We start from the raw sequence: 25,540 nt of genomic DNA, 5'->3' as shown, positions 1-25,540 counted from the left end.
TCCAGAGCAGATAAATTTGGGATGCTATTTTCCCATTGTAGTATGAACTGTGGAAACAGAGGCTTTTGAAAACGATGTAGCATGTTTAGTTTTGTAAAACATTCGACCAGTAGACATGCCTATAGCAGTAACGTTAATTGCAGTTATGTGTTATTCAAATTCAAGCGGTTTCTTAAGATATTTACTTTGCATGCTTTTCATATTACATATTACATATTACAAATTTACTCAAACTTGCTGTCCTGCAGCAAAACACCAGGGTAGTTGCGTTTTAGAAAAATTCTGAGTAATCACACCAGATGCATATTTCAAATGGTGAAATATGTCCCTAAATAAATTGATCCTGCCAGAATAATTGCATGAAACTTTTGTCTGTATCATCTCAGTGAGGTTTAAACATGCACAGTAAGGCAAATGTAATGTCTTCAGACATTTCAGTGTGGATGACAACTTTGGAAAAATGCCTTTGATTCATGGTTAAAAGTGGCATCGTCATCCGACAGAGTTATGTCATGACATCATTTTACAAACTTTAGCCGTGAAACCTGCATTCCAACCCTCATCGCAGGTGGCGAAAAAGTGTCATATGTGTTATGCCTTAAGTCAACGAACGTATTCACTTGTTACAAAAACTGATTTGGCTTTATTAAAATGTGTGCATAATCGCATTCAATATATAGAGTCTATTCAAGTTGTTCAGATGAACAAAGCACGAGGTTTTCTTGCATAATTAGCATTTTAATTGTTTGGTCAGACAGTTCATATATTAGCCAATATATTCACATTCATAAATCTGGGATTAAACGTGGAATTATGTTTCGTATGCTAAATATGAAAACAAGCATGTGTGCACAATACCTATAACTGCGCTTTGTATTTTGCGAGATTGACATGCTAAATGGCCAACTGACCTGGTTTACTCTCATTCATTTTGTTTACGAACGAGATAAGCTATGTACCAGTTCATTTCATTCACGAACGACATGTATCCGCTCATTCAACTCGTTCACGAACAACATGTGTACCAGTTCAGTCATTTCATTCACGAACGAGATGTACTAAATCATTCAACTCGTTCGCGAACGACATGGGAATCAGTTCAGTCATTTCATCCATGAACGACATGTGTAAGTTCATTCAACTCGTTCGCGAATGACATGTGTACCGGTTCAGTCATTTTGTTCATGAACGAGATCTCTAGATCTCATGTGAAACTCGCTCAGTGAAGGGCGTATTCGTTCAACAAATCACATGCTTCGTCACATGTCATACTCGAAGGCTATTGGCTCGAGGTTGAGTAACTCTTTGACAGGATGAAGCCATTCACGGAGCTACCCGGTTCACCGAGCAGCGCATGCGCAGCTAATAGCACCGCACTGCTGTGGAGGGAGGAACTTTAGTGAACAAGAAATATGAGTCAGTGGATTATGTAAACGAGAACGATTCGTTCACCTAAAAGATTCGTTCAAAAAGAACGATTCATTCACGGATGACACATCACTACAACGCACGGTCTTCGCCGCTAGCGGAGGCAGCCTCAAAGAGAGAGAGAGAGAGATGCTTCGATCCAGCACTCGAAGAGAGCCCGGTCTTGGGCGGGACAATCGTGTTGTCTAGTGAGGCGATCTCGGGGCTTTGCACAGTCTATTTGCCACAACGTGTGGCTTGTCGAGAAGAGCAGCTAACGCAATGGCATTTTTAAACACAACCCCCAATTTCCACCAGATGCGTAACGGCTGCGTTACGGCTCCGCTGCGTGACAGCTCCGTGTTCCGTCGTCCGTCAAAACCCACCAGGTCCGTATTTGTTGCGGAACGGCTGCGGTCATGACTGACAGCTGACGTCACGATGCCCCATGTAATCTCGCGAATTCTGGTGTGATCGCGCGATATGTAGTTTCTATAAACAGAAGTACCAAACCAGGAACAGTTTTCCATACGAAGGAGTATAGGATAGAACTCTTTTCTTTTCTCTTTTCATTTCTTCATCCATCGTGTCAACGGGGTTAAAACTTCAACAAGCCTGTCTCCGCCCATTAGGACGTTTTCAAGGCGTAGTGTAGGGAAATATGAGCGCGGTGTATATTATTTTGAAAATTAAACGGATCTTTTATTTTGTTTCTGGCTGTTCTGTTTTGTCACTCGACTTCCTGTCCTGCGTACTCTGCCCTGTAGTGCTGCGGAGCGCTCCGGCATCCGGCAAAAATAGAAGCTCTGCGTATCTGCTCCGGAGGGCTGCGGATCGCCGGAGTCGGAACGCAGCTGTAACGCATTCAGTGGAAATACACTCATTGACTTTAATGGAAACCTATTGACTCCGCCGCCGTGCCGGAGCCGTAACGCAGCCGTTACGCATCTGGTGGAAATTGGGGGTAACTGTCACCAAGCTGTGCTGTACACATGAACACGATGATAAAGTGATAAATGTATAGGATACATGTGGATTTAATAAATACACAGATAGGTTAATCCAAACAGAGAGAAGGCGTTCAAAACACGTAACGTAGATGATTAGACAAAGGGGACTGAGTACAAAAGATAATTAATGACACATTTAGTATAGATTGTAGGCTATAATATAGTGCAAATATTTAGCGAAGTGTTCTTCTCCTGAGTTCATTTTTCTAGCAAAGTAATGAGCTGTGGACACTGAATGACTTGCTCGAGGTAAATATAATGCTACTTTGTAACATTGCTATTTTGCTCGCAGACGCAAACGCAAGTTTGCAAGCCATTTTTGTTCTATCGTTTTCAGTACATAACTTTTGGTACATGATAAAAGCTCCTTGTGGTTTCTCAGTTTTATCAACTTGAGCAACAACAAATGAAACAAATCATTCACTTTTTGAGTTTGTGATAGTGTTTATATGAAGAAAATCACTTCCTGCCCTTCCTGCATTTCACACCATAGCAACACAGTGATGTGATGTCATGTGCAAACAAGTTATACAAAAGACAACAAGCTCAGCGCTTAAAAAGGGCAGAGCATCATAACGTCTATAGAATGCTATTGCTATTGTCAATGCTGCAAAATCCCAGACATACAAATAATTATACAAAAAATATAATTTACCTGCAGCCAGTAGTCCTCTCCCCAGTGTGGGCCCCTGCCCTTCAGCCCACTGACGCCCGTGCAGCCCGATCTCATGGCAATTTGTACATATTTTACAGGTGGCTAATTTGTATGAATTCCTATTATCACACTCTTGCCAAATCGTATATATTTAGCGAGTTGCACAATTTGTACAAGTGTAGTTTAAACATTGTCTGGTTATTAATAATGTGACTGCTGATGAATTAGGAGTTTATTACTGTATGAACACACACACACACCTCCAAAGCTCAGCAAAAAGATGCTAAAGTGAACTTCAAGTTTCGTCTCCTGCCACACCAGCTCAGCTTTATAAAACTCCTGAAAGACCAGTTGGCTTTTCATATATACTCTTGATATTATAATGTCTGTCATGTGTGGAATTTTGTTAATCAATAAAATATTGTAAAAATGTATCTGTGACTGTATGACTCTATTCTGGATCCTGATCCTCAGTTGAAACGTTTTTTCTGAAATGTGTTATATATTCCTGCTTCCATTGTCTAAATAATCATTGTCATTGCCAATCATTGTCTTGACTTCAGTTTCTTATCATAAAAAGATGATAAGATGCACCTCAGGTCTAAGTTACATATTATGAAGCTTTTTAACATCAACTTTGCAAACTCAAAACTTTATTATAAATTGTTTAATTTTTCACACAGTGGTATCGATCTGTTGTCAAGCTGCAGTTTCAGATCTACTGACTGATCTGGGATCAAATGTGACTATAAACTGTGATCTTGATGAAGATGAGGTTTATTGGATTTTACTGAAAACAGCAGATCCTCCGACACTGATTCTACGAACATTTCCGACACCAATACCTCCTCATTACTATAATAAAACATTCAACTCAGTTGAAACGTTTTTTCTGAAATGTGTTATATATTCCTGCTTCCATTGTCTAAATAATCATTGTCATTGCCAATCATTGTCTTGACTTCAGTTTCTTATCATAAAAAGATAAGAAAATCCCATTGTCATCATAAAATCCTCTTGCCGCTTCCACGATCTGGGACTCATTCTGGCGGCCGACACACGAGGATCACTTCCAGCAGTAGCACGGGTGGTTTGAAGATTACAGTGGTGGAAAACCCCGCAGGGAACCAACCATCTGGGGACCATCACTCCTCTTGCACCTCAGGTCTAGTGGAGCAACTCACAGAACATGCTGGGCCCTCTTCAAAGAGTGTAACAGTGGTATCCAGTGAGCCTTCCCCCATCCAGATGTTGATCTCAGCATTGGCGGGAGAGCTGTCTAATGAAGACTCGGCTGCGCTGCCAATCTCTGGGACGGTGGCAAAGCCTGAATCAGATCCGGAGATGACCGCTATGCTTTCCCAGGCCGCAGAGAGGGTAGGGCTCGAGTGGAAATCTCCACTGCATCCCGAGCCCTCGAGGCGGGATGATTGGTTCTCGAAGTGGCTTGCGATGGTTCTTAGCACCCCACCATGGTGCCATTCTTCCCAGAAGTGCATGACGAGCTCACCAGGTCATGGACAGCACCTTTTACTGCCAGAACTCGGCCGGTGGGATCCTCCCTCACCACCCTCGACAGCAGTGCAGTGAAGTGTAATTAGGAGATTCACCCAGTGGAGCGGGCAGTAGCGATGCAATTGTGTCCCATGTCTGTCTCCAGCTGGTGGGGAGACCCAGCGCTTCCTTCCCGGGCCTATAGGCATTTGTCTTGCTTGCAGGGAAGCTGCTTCTGCCTTACACACTATGGCAATACTGCAGGTGCACCATGCCAAGGCACTGAAGGACCTGCATGAGGGTGGTCACGATCCAGCGGTTTTGAAGGAACTCCGAACCACCACTGACCTGGTGCTCTGAGGGTCGAAGGTCACAGTGAGTTCACTGGGTCGTGTGATGTCCCCGCTTGTGGTCCAGAAATGAGGATTGCCGACAAAGATCATTTTTTTAAAGGTTCTTTCTTACAGTACTAATGCATTAGAGCATCTAACAAAAACGGATCGTTGAAGGGACACTATCCACAAACAGTGACAGAATCAGAAACTCTGTTAAATTCAGTTAAATTCAAAAACTGAATATGTGAAACCTTTAGACAAACAGTGAATGCAGCTATGAAAGCGAGTCAGTTAACCACCTGATTGAAACCATCAGTGCCATTTTACAACAGGGTCTATTTCGGAGGGAAAGGCTCTTTGTCTTTGAACATGGTGTTTTGCGTAAGTTACTGGATTTTGTTGATGGAAAAACTATTAAAGATTCTTATAATACTAATATGTTGCATAGGTATCAACCGAACAGTTCAGAACATCAAAACACAAATTCATAGACACCAAACATGGTATAGGTGAGGGTACTTTAACTAGTGTTTCATTCCACATACAAAAGACAATATACAAGAACAGTAATAATACACACAATGACCTGGGGATATGCATATAAAGGTTTGGCTATGAATTAATGAAAGAAGTCCATTCCTATGGGCATTATGTGTCTGTTTCAAAGTGACTTCCAGTGGGGTGAGGTGAATATAATTGGGCCATAAAACCAGTCTTTTCTTGTAATGTGTCCTTTGCCTCTGGTTGTTAGTTGTGGCTTCACAGTCATGCTAGCACACAGTCCAGTGGTTGGATGAGGGTTCTTTTGTATTATTTGTGAAATATAACAAATAACAATGTGTCTGATTTGTTCAGGTGTTACATCTCTGTTTATCACATTAGTTCTTCACCTCAACATCACACTTACATGCCACATTCAAAGATTCAGCGACATAAAAGATCACTTGATTAAAGGTCCTCTAGAAGGGCCTATTATTTCAGGAAGTATATCTGTAAATAATGTCTTTTGAGCAATTAACTGTCTATTATTTTGATTAATTGTAATATAAATAATAATATTATAAATAATGTTAAATAACTTTAAAATATAAACAAACACATAAATAACAATAAATACAGTACACAAAATGTTTTCTAAAAGTTTATCTCCTGGTCGGTTTACCGTGTTCAGCTTCCCCAAGAACCCAGTGTTACATGAATAGTGGATGCAGTTTGTTTTTCTGGGGCAGCAACTGAGTGTATCAAGTGCGTTTGTGTGTTCTGGTCATTTGAGTGACGAAATGTTTTATAAACATGGCCCAAGTCGACGCTGGATTTGCACATCGTTTGCTATTAAAACAGGGAGCCGTCCCTGTGATAAAAGACACCCATTCAAGTAAGTACAGTTGCATCAGATTTCAATTTTTTTTTTTTTTGGAAATCAGCATATAAGTGAATATATGTTAATGGCAACAACACGAAACATCATTATTATAGCTCCGCCCACAGCACTCCTCCAGGAGCTCGGCTTTATCCGGAGAGAATTGGAAAACTGTATTTTTCTTTTATAAATATGATAAAACTAAAGACTTTTTGGATATATAAAGGATGCAGTACTACTCTATAGGTACTCAAAATTAACATGAGATTAGGTGAAACTGTTTATGTTATGTACCCTTTAATGTTTCGTGTCAATGGGCAGTACTAGACAATCACTTTACTCAGATTGCTCAGTGTGCAATATTATGACTCACTTGATGTATATACTTGTATAATTTTGTTCAATTTTAACCAGAAATCTTCGGTCATACATGTTTAATAAAGTGAAGAAGCCCTTCGTTATTAAGGTCGTGGATCATTGTGTGTTTAAAAAAAAAAAAAAAAGTGTGTACCATGTGGTCAAAGACTTCCTCTTCTTCATTTCTTTCGTGTCTTCTTCACACATGCAGTGTTGAGGGAACCAGATTTTAAATTGAAGTGATCAAGACAACATGAAGATCATACAGCTTCAGCTCCGTAAGTTACATATTATGAAGCTTTTTAACATCAACTTTGCAAACTCAAAACTTTATTATAAATTGTTTAATTTTTCACACAGTGGTATCGATCTGTTGTCAAGCTGCAGTTTCAGATCTACTGACTGATCTGGGATCAAATGTGACTATAAACTGTGATCTTGATGAAGATGAGGTTTATTGGATTTTACTGAAAACAGCAGATCCTCCGACACTGATTCTACAAACATTTCCGACACCAATACCTCCTCATTACTATAATAAAACATTCACAAATAAATATTCAGTGCAGTTTAAACATCGTCTGGTTATTAATAATGTGACTGATGATGAATTAGGAGTTTATTACTGTATGAACACACGCACTCCTCCAAAACTCAGCAACAGCACCAGAATATACTTCACCGGTGAGTTCATTTGCTCCTGTAGTAATTATAAAACAGTTTGTTCACCAGTGTAATTATTTATATTTGGTATTTATTACTACAGTTTTATAAAAAAAAACATAAGGCCTCTCATTGGTTGCTCCATGTAGAGATGAATCTGTTATCAATATTTAATTCAGTTCTACAAATCTGCATCATTGTCACTGATCTCCAGTAAAAGACTGACAGCAACAGACTGGAAACTTTCATTACAGAAACTCAACTGACTGAGTGTCACAATCATACAGAACTGGAGTTTATTGATCAGAATCAAACACAATCGCAGGTTATTATCATCATATCTGCTCTGATGAACGGACTTCTGCTCATTCTGCTGATCGGTGAGTTATTCTTAAATCAAATGAGTAAATCTTCTGCAGTGCGGAGGTGAACATATTTTTCATTACTAAGTCTTGAAAGTTTCAGTAGTTTTTGCTGCTGGAAAAACAAAACAGATGGAAAAACTTGTTTATGATGCTGATCTGCAGACAGAAGTTATGTTTCAGCCTCGAGATGCAAAACCATCACAAGTATAATTAGGTAAATATGTTAAACAATTTAAAATCTTAAAATAGTTAATACAATTCATTACTGTTATTTTTATAATTATTTAGGGTTTTATTTCTATAAGTACAACAAATAGTAGACTTTTGTTCAGTTTAATTTTGGTTTAACATGCGGCTGAAATGCTAACTGTTTTCCTCATTGTTCTTTCAGTTCGCCGTGGTGGACTTTACTTTAAAAGATAGTCATCAGGCCAACAGCATCTGTGTGTGATTATATAACATGTTCTCATATGAAATGAATTTGCCTAAAGATTTATTCTGTAATATAAAGAGTATTTGAAAGAACTGGGGCTAGTTGTCACACCTCTCTAGTAAAAAAAATAAAATAAAACATAATAATAATATTTAGAAAATTTCTGTATAGACGTAAAACTTGGAATCTTTTTTAAAAAAAAAAAAGCAAAAAAAAAAACTATTATTCTAAATATTTAATATTTTAATAAAATGTAATATTTCCACCATTAGTGGGCAGGGAAAATATACAGTTTAGGAGAAAAAAAATGGTTATGATAAACTTAAGTGCTAAACCAAAACTAGAAATATGTTCCACTGTTCGCTCACTTTGCTCACACACAGAGTCTGTCACCTTTGTCTAGAGTAGAGGTTTTCTAGAATCTTTATACATTATTGTAACTCAGTTCTCATACCTCACATAGAAACATAAACACTGTTGTGCTTCATGACATGATTCTTATTGTTTGTGCATCTAGATATACATATTTAATATCAGACTATTAGACAACATGTAAAGCAACTTTTGATACTGAAGTTTATATTTTTGTGAATGTGCAACGGCTAATGGGCTGTTTAAATAACGTTTACATGTTATATATGACATTTTCTTTTATTTATAATTCTGGAAACAAGGAAACAAGGAAAGACCCAGATAATGTTCAGTGCAAAACATTCATGTTAAAAATATAACTTTCAGCTGTTTTCTGATCTATTCAAGATCAAAGCTGATCTTCACTGAGTTAGGTGTTTGGATAAAACTCTGTGTCTGAACATATCTCTCTGTGGTAATTAAGAGTATTGTAATAAAGCACATTTCATCCTGGGCAGAGCAGACAGTACTTATCCTCTCTCTTTTGGGGAGGCCATGGCCTAGTGGTTAGAGAGTATGACTCCCAACACTAAGGTTGTGGGTTCGAATCTTGGGCCAGCAATACCACGACTGAGGTGCCCTTGAGCAAAACACTGAATCCCCAACTGCTCCCCGGGCACCGCAGCATAAATGGCTGCCCACTGCTGTGTGCGTGCGTACACACACACACTTTGGATGGGTTAAATGCAGAGCACAAATTCTGAGTATGGGTCACCATACTTGGCTGTATGTCATGTCTCTTTTTGCACTTCTTGTCTCCTTATCTTGCCCTATATATCTTCCCTTCCCAAAGCTCAGCTTTAATTGATGCAGTCTTTTAATTTTCAACAGCATCAGTGAAATCTGAAAAGCTAGGCAACTAAATAATTACATTAATTCACAAAATGTGCACATCCATTTCTTAATGTATATTAAACATGCTTAAAAACAGCTCCCTCAATGTTTATCTTGTCACACTGTCACTTAGGCCTACAAATGACATGAAACATGCATTTTAGTTCAGAATGGCAAAATTAGACAACATTTTATACATTTGCATCCCTGATTATTCATGTCATTTAAAAAATGTATAAAAACAGCTGTCAAAATGTTTATTTTATCTACTCAAAGCTTATCTTGCACTTTATGACCATCAAGTGAACAGTAAAGAATGCCTACTTTGATTTTATTGGTCATCGTTCACTATCATGTTTTATCTTGGTGTTAAGCAATTTCCCTTTAACAAAAAATAAATAAATAAATAAATAAAATAAAGGTAAACTCACTGGTGTGATTTCTATTTATTAATTATTTATTGCTCTGTCGTTGTTTATTGTTCTGCCACTTTAATATAATCTATACTTGTGTATGTTCATGTTTACCATTTGATTAGTTATGTATGGTTTATGTTCTGTGGGTTAAACACATAGAGGATTAAAAGAAACCTCAACCTTTTTGTGTGAGACATTAGTGTGAACATTATATATATGTAAGAAATACAGAATAATCAACACAATTATGTAAGAGCTACAATTTCCCTTTCATTTTTGTTTATATCAATATTGTTTATAGATGCTTTAGCTAGTCTTTTCAGATGGTTTTTTTGGGTGTAGGTATAAACATCTACTCTTTCACATTATGATAATGTTAATATCACATATAATCCACCCAATAAATGCCTTCTGTGCACAAGCTGAACTTTTACTGTATTGTATTACAGCATGTTGTACTTGTCTTAAGGCTGGTTCTTAATCACATTGATTCAGTCTGCAGAGGTGGAAACTGATGGCATTATAAGGTTTTTGTTTGTTGGTGTTTTTTTTTTTACTGTAAGGAGTGTTGTTGTGGTGAAACTCAGCTCAGGATGCTGAAGGTGGAAGAGAGTGCAGCTCATTCACTCATCCTCCTCTTTCTCGGCTCTGGCCTCCAGGGGGCAGTGAGTGAAAAAATTAGTCAAGATACGAGAATGCAGAAGTAGCATTAAAAAGAATTGTTGTTTACAATCAAGCAGAAAAGACTGAGTCATCTTGCTATTATCTGATCTGTTTCATTTACTAGTAATGAGAGGTGCTTCAGGATGTGAGAAGAGTCCAATCATGTGTTCATTATATCCAGGTGCCAAAATACAACTCAGGCCCTATTCCAAATGTGCACACCATTTAAAATGTATTTCATGTATTTCACAGGTCATGTGACCTGCAGAGACACTAAAACGACTGAAATGAGTAAACACAATCTAACATTTTTTAACATTCATTAGACATTGAACAATTCAAGAGAACATGTTATTAACATTTATGTTATACTAAGTAAACAACATAAGACAACTGTGTATTTGTCTTCAACTCTACACATGTCTGTCCAAGAAATAACATCAAAAGCAAAGCATTATGTATTGTGTCATTGTTCTAATCTGTTTTTGTATATTAAGGTCCTGGTCAGTCTGGTTCTTAAGTACACCGGTTCAGTTTTTCTCTTAGTTTGGAGAGGTGTATCACCTGATCTCATTGTTTGATGTTTCATTTTCACTACAGGATTGTGTTGCTGTGTCACCAGGATGCTGGAGTTAAAACACTGCCACAAATAAGAAGAGCCCAATCCCATTTCTCTATAGACTTCTGCTGCTGGGATACAGTTGAGGCCTCATGATCAAAAGCCTCATTGGGCCCTCAAAGAACCCCAGTGCATGTAAAGAGCCCATTATCATTTCTGTGGGACATTCTGAGCATTATTGCAATGTTCTGTTCAGTCTGTTCTTCTTCTCATTAAGCGGCATGTGTAAACAGTCATGTGCCAAAATTCATCAGTTTTCTACACAAGGAAGAAGTAGACTAGGTTGAGTGCATTGTCAGCAACAACTCTGTTTTGGGAGATACAGATACTGTCTCAAACTGTACTGGGTTATTCAAAAGAACTGAAATACTGCAATACAACAGTTAGACAAACACAATATACAAACATTCAGAAAGATGCTGTGGTAAATGACAACGAATGAGATAATGCACTAAATTTAATGTCTGAATATTGAATATTAGAATCCCTTTCTACTTTTGTGCATAAATACTTGAATATTTTGTGTACTGATGCATAAAACTACAAGAACAATTCGCTGATGACTTACATTCAAGTATATTCTCTCAAAACAAGTAATATCTTTCTCAGACAAATGGATCTTGTTTTAAGGATGTTTGATATTTTTTTAGAACATAAAAATACTGTTTGGGTGGCAAAGGGAAGAGTTCAGGACAGTGAATACAGGAGTATATTTGTGACTTCACTGGTAATAAGATCTGTTCAGTTTGTTTTCATAAAACCCAGAAGAGTATTTGCATTGTTGAAAATGTAAATTAAGTCACGTAGAGGATGCAAATCTGTTAAAGGTTAAAGACACATCTCATTCTGTGTAGTGCTTGTAGTTAATAATAATAGAGCTGAACTCACAGCATTTTGATGTATTTATTAACTTGTGTACTAAATAAAAGTATATACAATAAAAGTATATAACTACAACAAATATGCTGCTGGTTTTAATTTAACATATAGATCATCTGTCAACAGCATCTGTGATGTGATATTTTAGACACTTTCTGGTTAAATCTTTTCTGTGTCTATTACTATTGCTAATAACATTAAATTCAGCCGTACTGATCCTCTCTCACCTCGTCACAGTGTTGGACTTGATATCAAAATTTACACAATTGAACTGCTTCATTACATAATTCAGTAAAATCTGAAAATGAAGACACATGCCAATAAATATTATTTTCAATGAAGATGTTTGCATGTTTTTATTCAGAAAGGCTCTTGATTACTAATTATAATTACCCTGATTTGATAGTTAACATGATTGGTGGTAAAAGTGTTCTGAAGAAGCACAGAAGAAACAGACAAAATGGAAACTCAAAGTAATGCAAAATATTATTTTTGTATTTCTGTTTGGTTTTTAATCACAGATCTAATCACATGGAGTAAATGAGACTTATAGAAGATGCTGAAAAAAAATTATCACACTGAGAACAATGTTAATGTGGGGTGTTTAAAAAAAATAATAAAGGTCATTTGATAAGCATTTAACAATTCAGATTTACCAGTGAACAATGAACATTAACTGTTACAAAAATATTTATTTCTTATTCAGTTCATGTAAATATACAGTACTGTGCATGTGACAATTATCATAAAATAAGAAAAACTGTTACAAAAACTGTTTAAGTTAATTTGATTTAGTTAATAGAAATAATTTTCCTTTTCACAAGTGTCTAAAACTTTTAATAGTATAGCATTTCTCCTTGCATCTTACCACAATTCTTATAGAGTCACATATTTAACAGCATCATTTTCTGAACTCTCACATTCCTGCTCTCATTGTGTCTCAATACATTGTATAGTTTCTCATCACTGTCAAGTACATCAATAATTCAGATCTTCCAGTGACGTCCTCATGCTGACCTGAAAGAGAGAAACAAAGGTCAAACATACAGCCTCACATAAATTTGCAATTCAAATTTCATTCATATTCATATCTTATAGTCATATTGGCATATAAGTTTGGTTTTGTGTGTTTCCATTGTGGTTATATTAATCAAATTGAACTCTTTGGCCCACATTAGTTGTAAATCTATTATTTTACATTGTTATGAAATCCAACAAATACCTGGCACATAAATAAGAGCATTTTGTATTGTATGGATTATATTATTGTTGTATTGTGTTTCTGTATTAAATGGACGTAATGATACTGAAGCCTGTTCTCATAGAGATCAGATTAGGTTCTCAAATACATAGATATGTGTCATCTAATAGACCATAGGCCTAACAATATATATTTAATTAACATGTTAACTTGTCCTAAGGGTAAGACACAGAAAGAAATTTCTGAACGAATAGGCTGTTCCCAGAGTGCTGTATCAAGGCACCTCAGTGGGAAGTCTGTGGGAAGGAAAAAGTGTGGCAAAAAACGCTGCACAACGAAAAGAGGTGACCGGACCCTGAGGAAGATTGTGGAGAAGGACCGATTCCAGACCTTGGGGGACCTGCGGAAGCAGTGGACTGAGACTGGAGTAGAAACATCCAGAGCCACCATGCACAGGCGTGTGCAGGAAATGGGCTACAGAGAAGCAGCACTGGACTGTTGCTCAGTGGTCCAAAGTACTTTTTTCGGATGAAAGCAAATTTTGCATGTCATTCAGAAATCAAGGTGCCAGAGTCTGGAGGAAGACTGAAGTCCAGTGTCAAGTACCCACAGTCAGTGATGGTCTGGGGTGCCATGTCAGCTGCTGGTGTTGGTCCACTGTGTTTTATCAAGGGCAGGGTCAATGCAGCTAGTTATCAGGAGATTTTGGAGCACTTCATGCTTCCATCTGCTGAAAAGCTTTATGGAGATGAAGATTTCGTTTTTCAGCACGACCTGGCACCTGCTCACAGTGCCAAAACCACTGGTAAATGGTTTACTGACCATGGTATTACTGTGCTCAATTGGCCTGCCAACTCTCCTGACCTGAACCCCATAGAGAATCTGTGGGATATTGTGAAGAGAAAGTTGAGAGACGCAAGACCCAACACTCTGGATGAGCTTAAGGCCGCTATTGAAGCATCCTGGGCCTCCATAACACCTCAGCAGTGCCACAGACTGATTGCCTCCATGCCACGCCGCATTGAAGCAGTCATTTCTGCAAAAGGATTCCCGACCAAGTATTGAGTCCATAACTGAACATAATTATTTGAAGGTTGACTTTTTTGTATTAAAAACACTTTTCTTTTATTGGTCGGATGAAATATGCAAATTTTTTGAGATAGGAATTTTGGGTTTTCATGAGCTGTATGCCAAAATCATCAGTATTAAAACAATAAAAGACCTGAAATATTTCAGTTGGTGTGCAATGAATCTAAAATATATGAAAGTTTAATTTTTATCATTACATTATGGAAAATAATGAACTTTATCACAATATGCTAATTTTTTGAGAAGGACATGTATATATAAATAAATAAATAAAAAAGTAATTATTATTATTTTTTAAATAAATGCAATTCAAATTCAGTGTCATCAGTTTGTCAAAAAGAACACTGAATGTTTACGCACCATGTACACGTGGTAGGGAGCAGGTGTAAATTTATTTTGTACATTTTGAAAATACAAACATTTTCATGAATTCTAACGTTTTCATCAGAATGGCTTTATAAATTATTTACACTAAAACTCATTTTGCTTGTGTTTCATTAATGAGGTCCTTTGTCGGTTTCTCTCCTCCTTTCCCCATTTTCTCTAATCTCTTCCTATCTTATTCTAGTGAAATTTTCCACTAGATCTCTGGTGACTAGGGTGACCATATGCGCTGTTCATACGGGACACGTCCCAGTCAGGATTTTAATAATGCCTAAAACATCCAGAGCAGTTTGACCAATAACATGCAGGTATTGTACATAATCGACCAATCGTGGGACTGCGTGTGAGAAGGTGAGATCTAGAGGGAACGATCAAAGCGATGAAAATATGCACACATGTTTGTTCGTTCGTTCGATTGACTTGAAGCGTCGCTGCATACAAATCCAAAAAAAACCAAAGTGAGCCACAATGCTTCAAGTCAAACGAACAAACAAACACGTGAAAGCGTTTCGAAAGAATAAGGAGCTGTCTGCTCTGCTCTTTATATCTCTCATGAACGTTACACAACAATCAACCTGCACAGTGCAAATAGCCAAAACCTGGATATTGTAGGCAATATTAAAATCCTGGCTGGGACGTGTCCCGTATGAACAGCGCATATGGTCACCCTACTGGTGACAATCATTAAGCCAGCCATCTTATACAATATTATTGAACACTTCCATCTCAGTAGGGTCACAACAGTTTAAGATGAAGGCTGAGTAACAGATTTAGCTTGATTTGACCCCTCACACACAGACAATACATGTGGTCCAAGTGAGGAAAGCGTCAAGTTCAAGATCTAGCAAAGCTATTCAGTGAAGACTAACCAAATGCCATACAAATGTCTTTGACTAGACTCCATGTGCCCAAGTCAATGAGAAGGTAGCTCTGGTGGAGTGGGCTCCAATCCCAATAGGGCATTCCTAGCCATGAGAGCTGTATAAGAAAGAGATCACATCCGTGTTCCAATGGGACAGTCTTTGCTTAGGTACTGGCAGTCCTTTTGATTGGCTATTGAAGAACAAAAAGCTGCTCACCCGATCTGAACTGGGCAGATCGCTCATAAGCATAGTTCATGCATGAGGCCGATCATCTGATAAACTTCTGAATTCTCCATGTTCAATGTTTAAGAGAGAAAAATCATCAGTGAGAGTGCTGTATATGAAAGAGGTCAATGGGGTGTACAGTGAATGAACTGCAGCGTGTCCGCTTGCCACTCGGACGAGAACCTTGCTGCTTCAGAAAGAGTTGCACATTCAGTACACCTATAGCAATTCAGAACGCATCTATTTTACATGCTTCAACATCATTGGCCAGATGTACGTCACGCTTGATTATTTCTCAAAGAGAGGAGTTTCCCCACAGTAGAGTCCTGCACGGGTTCGGGGTTCGCCGGGGTGACCAGCAAATTTGGCTAAAACGGGTTAAAAATATGCAACTGTGTCGGACACAGGGTCGGTTTGGGTCGGACACGGGGGAAACAATGGTCTAAACAATGGTTCAAAACAGTCTACATCCACTTTTAAAAAAATCACAACCGCGCGAACTGCTGCATGAGTCGTTAGTTATCAGACGTAGAAGATTCCAGTGATGAGGCTCCGCAGTATCAGGACGAAGTGGCTGCTTACATCGATCACAAAATGCCAAAAGATGACCATTTTGACATTTTGTTATGGTGGCAAGACCATGCTCATCTTTTCCCTAATATTGCCCAGATTGCGAGGTCTATCCTCGCAATCCCTGCATCAAACACTGCAAGTAAGAGAGACTTCTCTTGTGCTAGGTACGTTATGCAAGAGCGGAGGAGTCAGCTAAAACAGTCAACAGTTGACGATGTGCTTTTTTTATACAGCAATTTAAAACACCACACCACAAATAGGATCTAATCCCCTCACACGGGAAAAGGTAGGCCAATATTGCCCCCATTAGATTTTGGATTCATAAACGGGACAGTTTCACGTCTCTGCCCTAATTGTAACCTAGGCTTTATAGTTAAGTAGCATAATTCACAGGCCGGTGTATGTAGCGTTTGTTAGGATTCGCATACAACTGGACTTATCTTTCATTTAAAAGTAGCCCATCACACAGCCTAAACGGTTGTTGTTTAATTTAACACTGCTAAGTAGCCTATGTGTGCTGTGCAGGGCGTGTTTGAACCCGAAATTGTCTCATGGAGGCTAGACGAAATTGTGTTAGGCTACTCAGTTTTGTGGTAACGTTAGCCATGTTCTTTATGTACTGGCTTTTTGACAGCTTCGGCTGAGGTTGTCCTTGTGTTAATGCCAAAGGCCGTGTAATAACTTCTGTATGACCTGGCAATAAAAATGTGAAAGAAAGTGTGTCTATAATGTGATTGGCTTAACTGATTTGATTTCGGGTGCGGGTCGGGTGTCGGTTCTATTTTAAGCAGGTCGGGTGTCAGGGATTTGAATTAGTGCTGCTGTCGGAAAACGGGTCAGATGCGGTTTTAAGCACTGCGGGTATGGGCAGGTGCGGATTTACAAAATCAAACCCATGCAGCTCTCACAGTGTCTGAAGTTACTGAATCTTCAGAGAATTAGCAACTGTATGAGCCCTGTTTTTATTTATTTTTTTAGCTTTAAATTTCATGTTTTCACAGCCGAAGAAGAAATAAAGGGGAAAATATATATAAATTAAATAAGAAAAAATAGATCTAATTAAAGAATTTACTTGTTATAACAATTTACTTTACATAACATCACCTTGTCCTGAAAATACAAAAAAAAAAAAAAAATTGTTAACACTCGCGATATTTTTGACAAAGAGCTCTTAGCGACTTTTCATTTAATCAGAAAACAGCTTACATCTCTGGTTGTTGTTGTTTTTTCTTCGGTCGGGTGGTGCAGTACCAGCATCTACCAGCAGGGAAGATGCTAAAAGGAAACTGTCAACTAGCCTGATCTGTCTTATCCATCTCTTTCGCGATTTTTTTTTTATTTTTTTTTTATTTTTATTTTTTTTTTTGGAAACTCATTAAAAAGCAATCGTGATTTTTTGTTGCTGAAGAAAACAGTTGGATCAAACAATATTTTTCTAATTTTTATTTATTTTTTAACCCGTGGTTCTATGACGATTTCCGGCTACAGAAAACCCGGAAACATCTTTAGGTTCAGAGTCTCGCAATTTCAGTGTTTTTTTTTTTTTTTACAGAAAGTTTTATTTTGCAATATTATGTGAAATATATCGGGGTACCATGACCTTCGGGTATGTTCGTGATTCCTTAAGGAAATTGTGTTTTCACAAAACGAGCCGTGCTTCTCACATATTTCACTTCAGATCTGCCGCGATACAAACAACAAGTGATCAAGTTCGCGTTCGTATTTGCATTCAGCCTGGTTTGTTTTAGTTACTTAAACTAGCATTGATAAGCAACCCGTCACCACAATTAATGCATTGAGCTCGATTTGATTAACTACCGCATTACAGGTCAATACCCAGAGAAACGGCTGAAACTATTATTCTGATTTAGCATTAGCATTAGCATATTGCATGGCCTTTGAGTTCTGGTGCATTTGCAGTTGTTTTTATTTGATAGTAATTTGATTGACCGAGTCTTGCAGTGCATTTAATATATTACAGATTTATCAGTATGGGAAGATCCTTACTTATGAACAACAGCATTTGCTGTTAATCATATTTACAGTTTATAATATACAGGATTATTATGCAATATCAAGTATATTATTAAGAGAAATTGTAAATGTTGTTGTCGTTTGTGAATTTTGATAATTTAGTTAAGATTTAGTGCATTTACACAGTTTATTGACCATTAATAATTGGTAAATAAAATCCAGTTAACCTGAATCCTATTCAATGTTAAATATTATATATAATTATGTACATTTGTTAACTGAAAGGAACATTGCCATAATAGATATAGACTGTTCATTCCATAATTTCATTGAATAATTTCACTTAATTGGTCTTGGTTTTGTTAAACAATGAAGATGTTATGATTTTATATAAAAAACGCATTGGTTGGATGTGTGTTATTATTGGAAGTCACTTTCCATCATGCTTTTGCAAGAGTATTGACATCACAGTAACCACTAGTGATCAGTTCTGCTCATCTCAAACAAGTGTGTTGCCAGTGTCATGATCTACTAGTTAACAAGGAACTTTCTTCTTCTGTTTCTGCAGTTGGTGCTTCATCTGTGCATTTGTGGTGCTGATTAACAAAGGTGAGAACCTAAATTAAAAGCAAATTATAAATTATTGCATCATGTATAAATGTCAGATTCTAGATTGTTTGTTCACAGTTACAGTTTGTGTGATTTCAGTGTCTCTGCAGGACACAGTCGAGGGGTTTATCGGTGGTTCTGTCGTCCTGCCGTGTTCTTCAGATGAACATGATCATAAACTTCAAGATATTCACGTGCTTTGGAGAAACAAAGACAGTGAAATTTTTTATAATTTAATTAGCGGTAAAGATTCAGTAGCAGGACAGAACCCACGGTACAAGAACAGAGCGCAAACTTTCCCTGAGGAGTATGAGAGAGGAAACTTCTCCATCAAACTTCAAAATCTTACTCGCACTGATGAAGGAGAGTTCAGCTGCTTCATTACACACACACATGAACTCAGTACTATACAGCTGATCCTCAAAGGTATTCAAAAAAAGTTAATTTATATTTGAGGCTTTAAATTAAGTGCAATATACAATAATGGCAATCATAATTTTTTTCGTCTTTTTTTTTTTTTTTTGCAGAATCAACAGAAGAAAACGGAAACAAAACAACTGAAGAAAATGAAGGATCACGAACACAGTCAGATTTGATAAATATATCGATCTGTGTTTTTACTGTACTTGCATTAACTGTCGCATCTATAACAGCCTAGTTCATGTTTCGCAGGAGAAAAAGATCTCAGGCTGCCTTGTAGAAGGAACTGTGGCAAACTGAAATGTTTAAATTTGAACAGACTCACTTTCTCTCATTTTATGACTATATTCCAAGTTAAATGTTACTTTTAGCTGAATTTGTAGAAAAGTTTTTATTGTTTCTTTCTTGTGCAAAATGCTGGTAAGGCCAGTTGTCTCTCCAGTGTCAGGGACCACTGAGCAGCATGTTTTTTTCTGGCATCCATGTTAACAAATAAGAGTTAATCTTGAAAGCATGAAAGGCACGTTATGATTAATCGTATTTTCTGCTGCAGCTCATGAAGGGTTGGGCCGAAAGATGATGCCAGTGTCCATCACCGACGGCTGATATACATCACGATGTTACGCCGGCCTCGTGATGCACGACCACCCCCGCCCGCCCCTTTTTGAATGCACGATCGTTTTTTTAGTTTCATTATTATTTTCGAGATTTGCGATCGTATGTACTATGTTTATACTTTGGAGCAGCAGTACTTGCCTCAAATTTTACAAGATTATATGTTTGTCAGTGGTACTGAGGATCTGAAAATCATTCACCATTGTCCTCAGTCATCTCTCAGTACACAGTGTCTACACCGGACACAAAAGTTGTCGCGTGGCGCCGAGCCGCATCAGCTAAAGTCCGTCTAATTTTGTGTCAGCACGTCATAAACAGAGCGCGGCAGCAGTTTACTGTCAGGGATTTGTGGTGTCATGCCACGCTTCATCAAGTGTAGACAGCATCACTGATTATACTGAGTTCTGTTGACTGATTTATATATAATAAGTCTGTATTATAGATCAGTGGTTCTTTAGTATTTTGTCACGACGCACCAATCACATCCGGTGTAGACACGGTGTTAGGAATTGTTAGTTGTTTTCCCTTATAAGGATTCATGCTTCGGGCACACCTCCCCCAATCCCCCGCCGATGTCATCATTCATGACGATGTTTCACTCTAGACATCGTCCGATGCCAAATTTGAAGACATCGCCCAACCCTGAGCTCATGCCACACTCACAGGTGCAGTGTCAATCAAGTATTACACTGTTCTGTATTGTTATACTCTTGTCGACAGAAATCAGTGTACCCTGCTTGTTCTTTAAATAATAAGGAAAAATATTTGCCTGTCTATCTTGTCAATAAGTGGCCTTAACAATTCTGTAAGTGTTCTTTCTTCATGTTGTGTTTGCCAGAATAAATGTTTTGTATTATGTGTTTTTATGTTTGTTAATGTTAGAATCAAATTAATTAATTCCTGATTACACATCAGCTAATTTAATAATTTGTTTACACACAGTGTGCTCAGGGTAAATTATCTACTCATATCTACTATACGGCTTTGCCTCCCACCCCACACTTTTAATATCATGTAAATTCGTTCCCCGCACTTTTTCGGGCAATTGTGTTCGCATAGAGCAGTGGTTCCCATCCTTTTTCAACTCGCGGCCCACACAACAAAACACATATGTTTGCGTATGCAACAAAATTAACTGACCCCACTATTGTTGGGTTAATAACTTAGTACCCAGAAGCTAGATTGTTAACTGTCTTTATTGAATGAACTGGCAATGAACAGAAAATAACTTAACTTACTAATAACAACTGCTGTTGTTCTGTAGCATATGCAGCTAGCTCGAATAGTGGGAGCATAGTTACAGTTTAATAGTTATTTTTTGTTATTAAATGATGTTATTATGTTATGACTCAGAAATTTTTACATAAATGAACAATATTATTATTTATTTTAATAGTAATTGGCGGCCCACCTGCAATAACATTGCGACCCACTAGGGGGCCGCAGCCCACAGGTTGAAAACCACTGTCAGAGGTTTTCAAGAGCTGGTATGAATAATTATAGATTTAAACTCAAAGTAACAAGATAGTCTGCACATGACCAGATTTTTTATTCGAACCCAGAATAGAGCGAGATGAATATCGCGGAGCTCTAAACTTTGGTGCCCCTAAGGTGACATTGTCGGTTTACTTAGTTTTGTCATGACTAAGAGATATTAATTAATGGGAATTAATATTCATATTAACTCATGGGATCGGGATATTATGTCTTGGCCAAAAGAACATTTTGTCGACTTCTGTTGAAGGAATGACATGTTTTTTTCTCGTGGCCACGAGTTTAATGCGTAAACAAACTTACGTGACCATAGCAAGCCGAGATTATCAGAGATTTATTTATTAATGTTTTATTTAGAATTAAGAAATTATTATTTATTATAGAAAACATTTAATTATTAAATTATTATATTATGCATAGGCCTTGGTTACCGGACTTTATTACATGCCATAGTCAGCATTCAAATGAAGTTTATCATAAAAAAATGTTACATCAAGTGGATAATATAAAATATAAAAACATTTTTATCTATCCTACAGTCTTGTAAGTCCATTAACTGATCGCCTTTTCCCCATATTTATATATTATTATTATCCTATTATTATTGGTTATATTTTTATATTCGTTTATATTAATTTGTCCCTTCAATTTGATCTCTTTACTAAACATTATGAATTATTTTCATATGTAAATAATAGCCTACTGTAAATGCTCGACATGCCAATAATGCTGACTATCATGTTTTTGCTGGAATGCAGTTAAAAGTTAACATATATTTCATCTTATTTCGGCTAATCAATAGACCATAATTATAAATAATAGAGTGTTCCTTTGATAAATTAATCATTCACGTAGTTTCATTTGTTTTTGAAAACACAGCAGGCTCATTTATCATTTTTCTGACAAGTATGGCAATAAAGTGTTGACTTTATGATTGTATTTACGCCTATGTGTGATAATAAATGAGTTATAAAATTATGTATATATATCCATGTGTGTGTGTGTTTGTGTATGTATATATATATATATATATACGTGTGTGTGTGTGTGTATATGTGTGTATATATATATATATATATATATATATATATATATATGTATGTATGTACAGTATGTATGTATATATATATATATATATATAGTCAATACCTTTCTTGAACTCAGCAGTTTCTTTCTTTTTTTCATATATATTAGGGCTGGTAAGCTTAAAACTTTTAATCTAATTACACGATGTGGTAATTATATAATCTAATTGATCGCACATCAAATTTGGAGAATTATCAAAGATAAAGTCATTGTTGTTCAAAGCATCAAACAGATATTACAAAAAGTAGGTTCAGCAAGAAATATTTTGTTTGCTAAAATTTATTACATATACTCTTTTGGACAATGTGAGTAAATGATGACAGTATTGTCATTTTGAACTATATGAGCTATAACTTTAATAATTTATTTTCTTCATTGTAATATTATTACTATGAAAATATTAAATTATCTCTTTATTGAAATTATGCTCTACATCAGTGATTTCCAAACTTGGATGCGCGCACCCCTAGTGGTGCGCAGACTGACCACCGGGGGTGCGCGAGAGAATATTTGTAATGGCAGGAAAAAGAAAAACATGCAGGGTCATCCATCTCACTAAAAAAAAGTAAGTAATCTTTTGTATTTATAACAGATTTTTTTTGTTTTGTTTTCTAATCTACAGTGAAATAATTGTATTTAGTTATTGCAATTAAAATTGTGAATATTAACCAGAGTAAGGTGTTGGGGGTGCTTGGCATGTGTCAAACACTAGAAAGGGGTGCGTGCTGCAAAAAGTTTGGGAACCACTGCTCTACATAAACTAAAACTGCCAGTAGGTGGTGGTAAATGTCTTAATGATTAAGTCATCGAGTCATTTATTCATTCGTTTGATTCATTCAAATGGCTGATTCATCTTACAGACTGCTTCTTAAAAAGCCTCTGTTAAACGTTCCACATCCGCGAGTCCGCTATGGACCACTAGGCGTGACGTAAAAATCGCCATCGGAGAGTTGAGGCTCTGAGCAGACGACCGCGCGGACAGGTGCGCATGGTCAGTAGGCTTCAAAAGCACAATTGCACATGTTCAGGCAGTGTGATGAAGCCCATTGCCAATCGAACCTGTGCAATCCGTCAATAAATAATCTTTATATTCTTTATATTGCACACAGCGATATGCAATAATTCTGGGAAATTGTTTGTTCACATGTTAGTAGCAGAGCGGACCATCAGCGTGCGCTTTCGGAAGTATAAATGGAAGAAGTCCGCATCCACGCTGGCCGTGTCTGCGTCCGCATTGCTCATGCGGAAAGTATAACAAAGGCTTTACAATCGCAACTTCATTGTGCTGTTACTACATCGAGCCGAATTTCACAAAATTGTTCAGCTCCCAACAGCATCAGGTGTTTTATTTATGGGGAGTAGAATTATTTATTTATTTCAATGAATCTAATCGATTAGATATCATAATATTTAGGCTATAATATTATGAATCAGGTTGGTTTGTATTGGTGACGTAATATGTAAATTATATGCGTGCGGCCCGCGAGACTTGCACTTGGACCATAATGCGCCTGGTGGAAAAAAGTTTGAGAACCACCGAATAGAAGATACTGCAGTCAAACGTTTGACTGGGTTTGCATTATGCATCCACTAGATGGAGCTGTGCTAAAGGGAATGTCAACATTTTGACAGAGCGCCTTGATCCATATATAAGGCGCTCCGGATTATAAGGCGCACTGTTGTTTTTTGAGAAAATTAAAGGCTTATAGTGCGGAAAAATAAAGTAATAAATATATGTTGCTTTTTTCCCGAAAATAAGATTGAAAAAAAAAAATTGTTTTAAATTTTTATTGTCACATCTGGGCTCAATTGAGAAAGATTTTGCTTTATAAGCCATTATAATCAGTAATTATGTTCCCACTGGATGCAACAAATGCCCCGTTTGTAAAGGGTTTCATTTGACTTGTCTTGTTGCACTGGTGTTCTGACCGGGACACACATCACAGTATGGCAAGGGGTGTAACATTTCCATCACATGCTTGAGGCATTCGGCCAAACACAACACACTGGATAGCTGGCCAATCAGAGCACACCTCACTTTTCAGACCGATGAGCTTTGTAAAAGACAATGCGTTTCAGAAAGGCAGGCCTTAGAGGAGAAACAATAATGCACATTATGTGGAAAATAATGTTTTTTTTAACCTTAAACTGCGTAAATATTTAATCACAACCAAATACACAAAATGTTCTTTTTAGCAACATCATATGACCCTTTTAATACTGTGAAACTGCTTGCTTTTAAGCAATCTGATGCATAAATTAGTAAAATGTAATTCTATATATTTAATAATATATATATATATATATATATATATATATATGTGTTATTATATATATTTAATAATATATATATATATATATATATTTTTTTTTTTTATTTTATATTTAATATATATATATAAAGCTAAAATCACAAATATATATTTGTTTGCATATAACTCTGTCTTCATTCATGTTCATCTGTTTTGGCTGATTTGGATTAAAATCCACCACCATAGCCCTGACTCTGAAAAAATAGTGATACCTGGTGGACAAAAAAACTATAGCAAAAGTAATAGGTCAGTATTATTAAATTGCAGACAAAGATTTTGGATAACTAGGTTGGCTTGTGTGTTTGATGTGAAATGTGTGCTGAAGGGGCCCAAACTAATCTTTCATAGTCTTTCATATGGCCCAAAATTGCTACCGGCGCCCCTATATTGACAACAACCATAACAATAAAAGAGCACACAGCTAATGAACACAAACAGAAGCCAGGCACTCAAAAACACATGAGACTAGACAAGAGCACATGGAGGTAACAAATCCGCAGACCATTTTCTCACAGTGAACAAGACCAAAATCCATACTCTCAAAACAAAACACAAAAAATAAGCAGATGGACTTGGGACAAAAAACTCCCACCATGTGTTCTCAATAAAAGACAAAATATGCAGCATGAGACAGCACCATCTTAACACACATGACCAATGTACTGTAGATGATAGGACATGGCATTAGGCAGAACTGTATTGGGAATTACAGTGCAGCAAATGTTGCAAGCATGTTACAAAGCACTGGGAATTTGTTAAAAAGAACATGACATTGCTAGTATGATGTGCATAAG

At 37.0% G+C, this 25,540-nt stretch overlaps 2 protein-coding genes and 1 long non-coding RNA gene across 6 annotated transcripts in view; 1 reads left to right on the top strand and 2 right to left on the bottom strand.

Annotated features, from left to right (window-relative positions):
* LOC132131520 (CD276 antigen homolog) overlaps positions 1 to 25,540 on the bottom strand; it is a 440,273-nt gene that overhangs the window by 137,623 nt on the left and 277,110 nt on the right. The gene's annotated exons all lie outside the window — the stretch shown is intronic.
* Positions 1 to 25,540, top strand: part of LOC132131521 (CD276 antigen homolog) — a 92,382-nt gene that overhangs the window by 20,848 nt on the left and 45,994 nt on the right. Inside the window, exons 1-4 of one of the 4 annotated variants that reach the window (XM_059543578.1) lie at positions 17,696 to 17,842; positions 18,779 to 18,819; positions 18,919 to 19,245; positions 19,356 to 20,828. In XM_059543578.1, coding sequence (XP_059399561.1) covers positions 17,832 to 17,842; positions 18,779 to 18,819; positions 18,919 to 19,245; positions 19,356 to 19,477 — 501 coding nt within the window. In that variant the 5' untranslated portion in view covers positions 17,696 to 17,831 and the 3' untranslated portion in view covers positions 19,478 to 20,828. Of the gene's footprint in view, positions 1 to 17,695; positions 17,843 to 18,778; positions 18,820 to 18,918; positions 19,246 to 19,346; positions 20,829 to 25,540 lie in introns of those variants that run through there. The other 3 variants (XM_059543576.1, XM_059543577.1, XM_059543575.1) reach the window with 3 other exon arrangements.
* LOC132131525 (uncharacterized) overlaps positions 12,531 to 25,540 on the bottom strand; it is a 187,221-nt gene continuing 174,211 nt past the window's right edge. The window contains exon 5 of the long non-coding RNA XR_009428886.1: positions 12,531 to 12,918. This is a non-coding gene — a long non-coding RNA (uncharacterized LOC132131525). The remainder of the gene's footprint in view (positions 12,919 to 25,540) is intronic.

Source organism: Carassius carassius, chromosome 48 (genome assembly GCF_963082965.1).
Source record: "Carassius carassius chromosome 48, fCarCar2.1, whole genome shotgun sequence".
NCBI lineage: Eukaryota > Metazoa > Chordata > Actinopteri > Cypriniformes > Cyprinidae > Carassius > Carassius carassius.
Note: the sequence above shows the minus strand (reverse complement) of the source record. Positions and strands in the feature narration are given on the sequence as shown.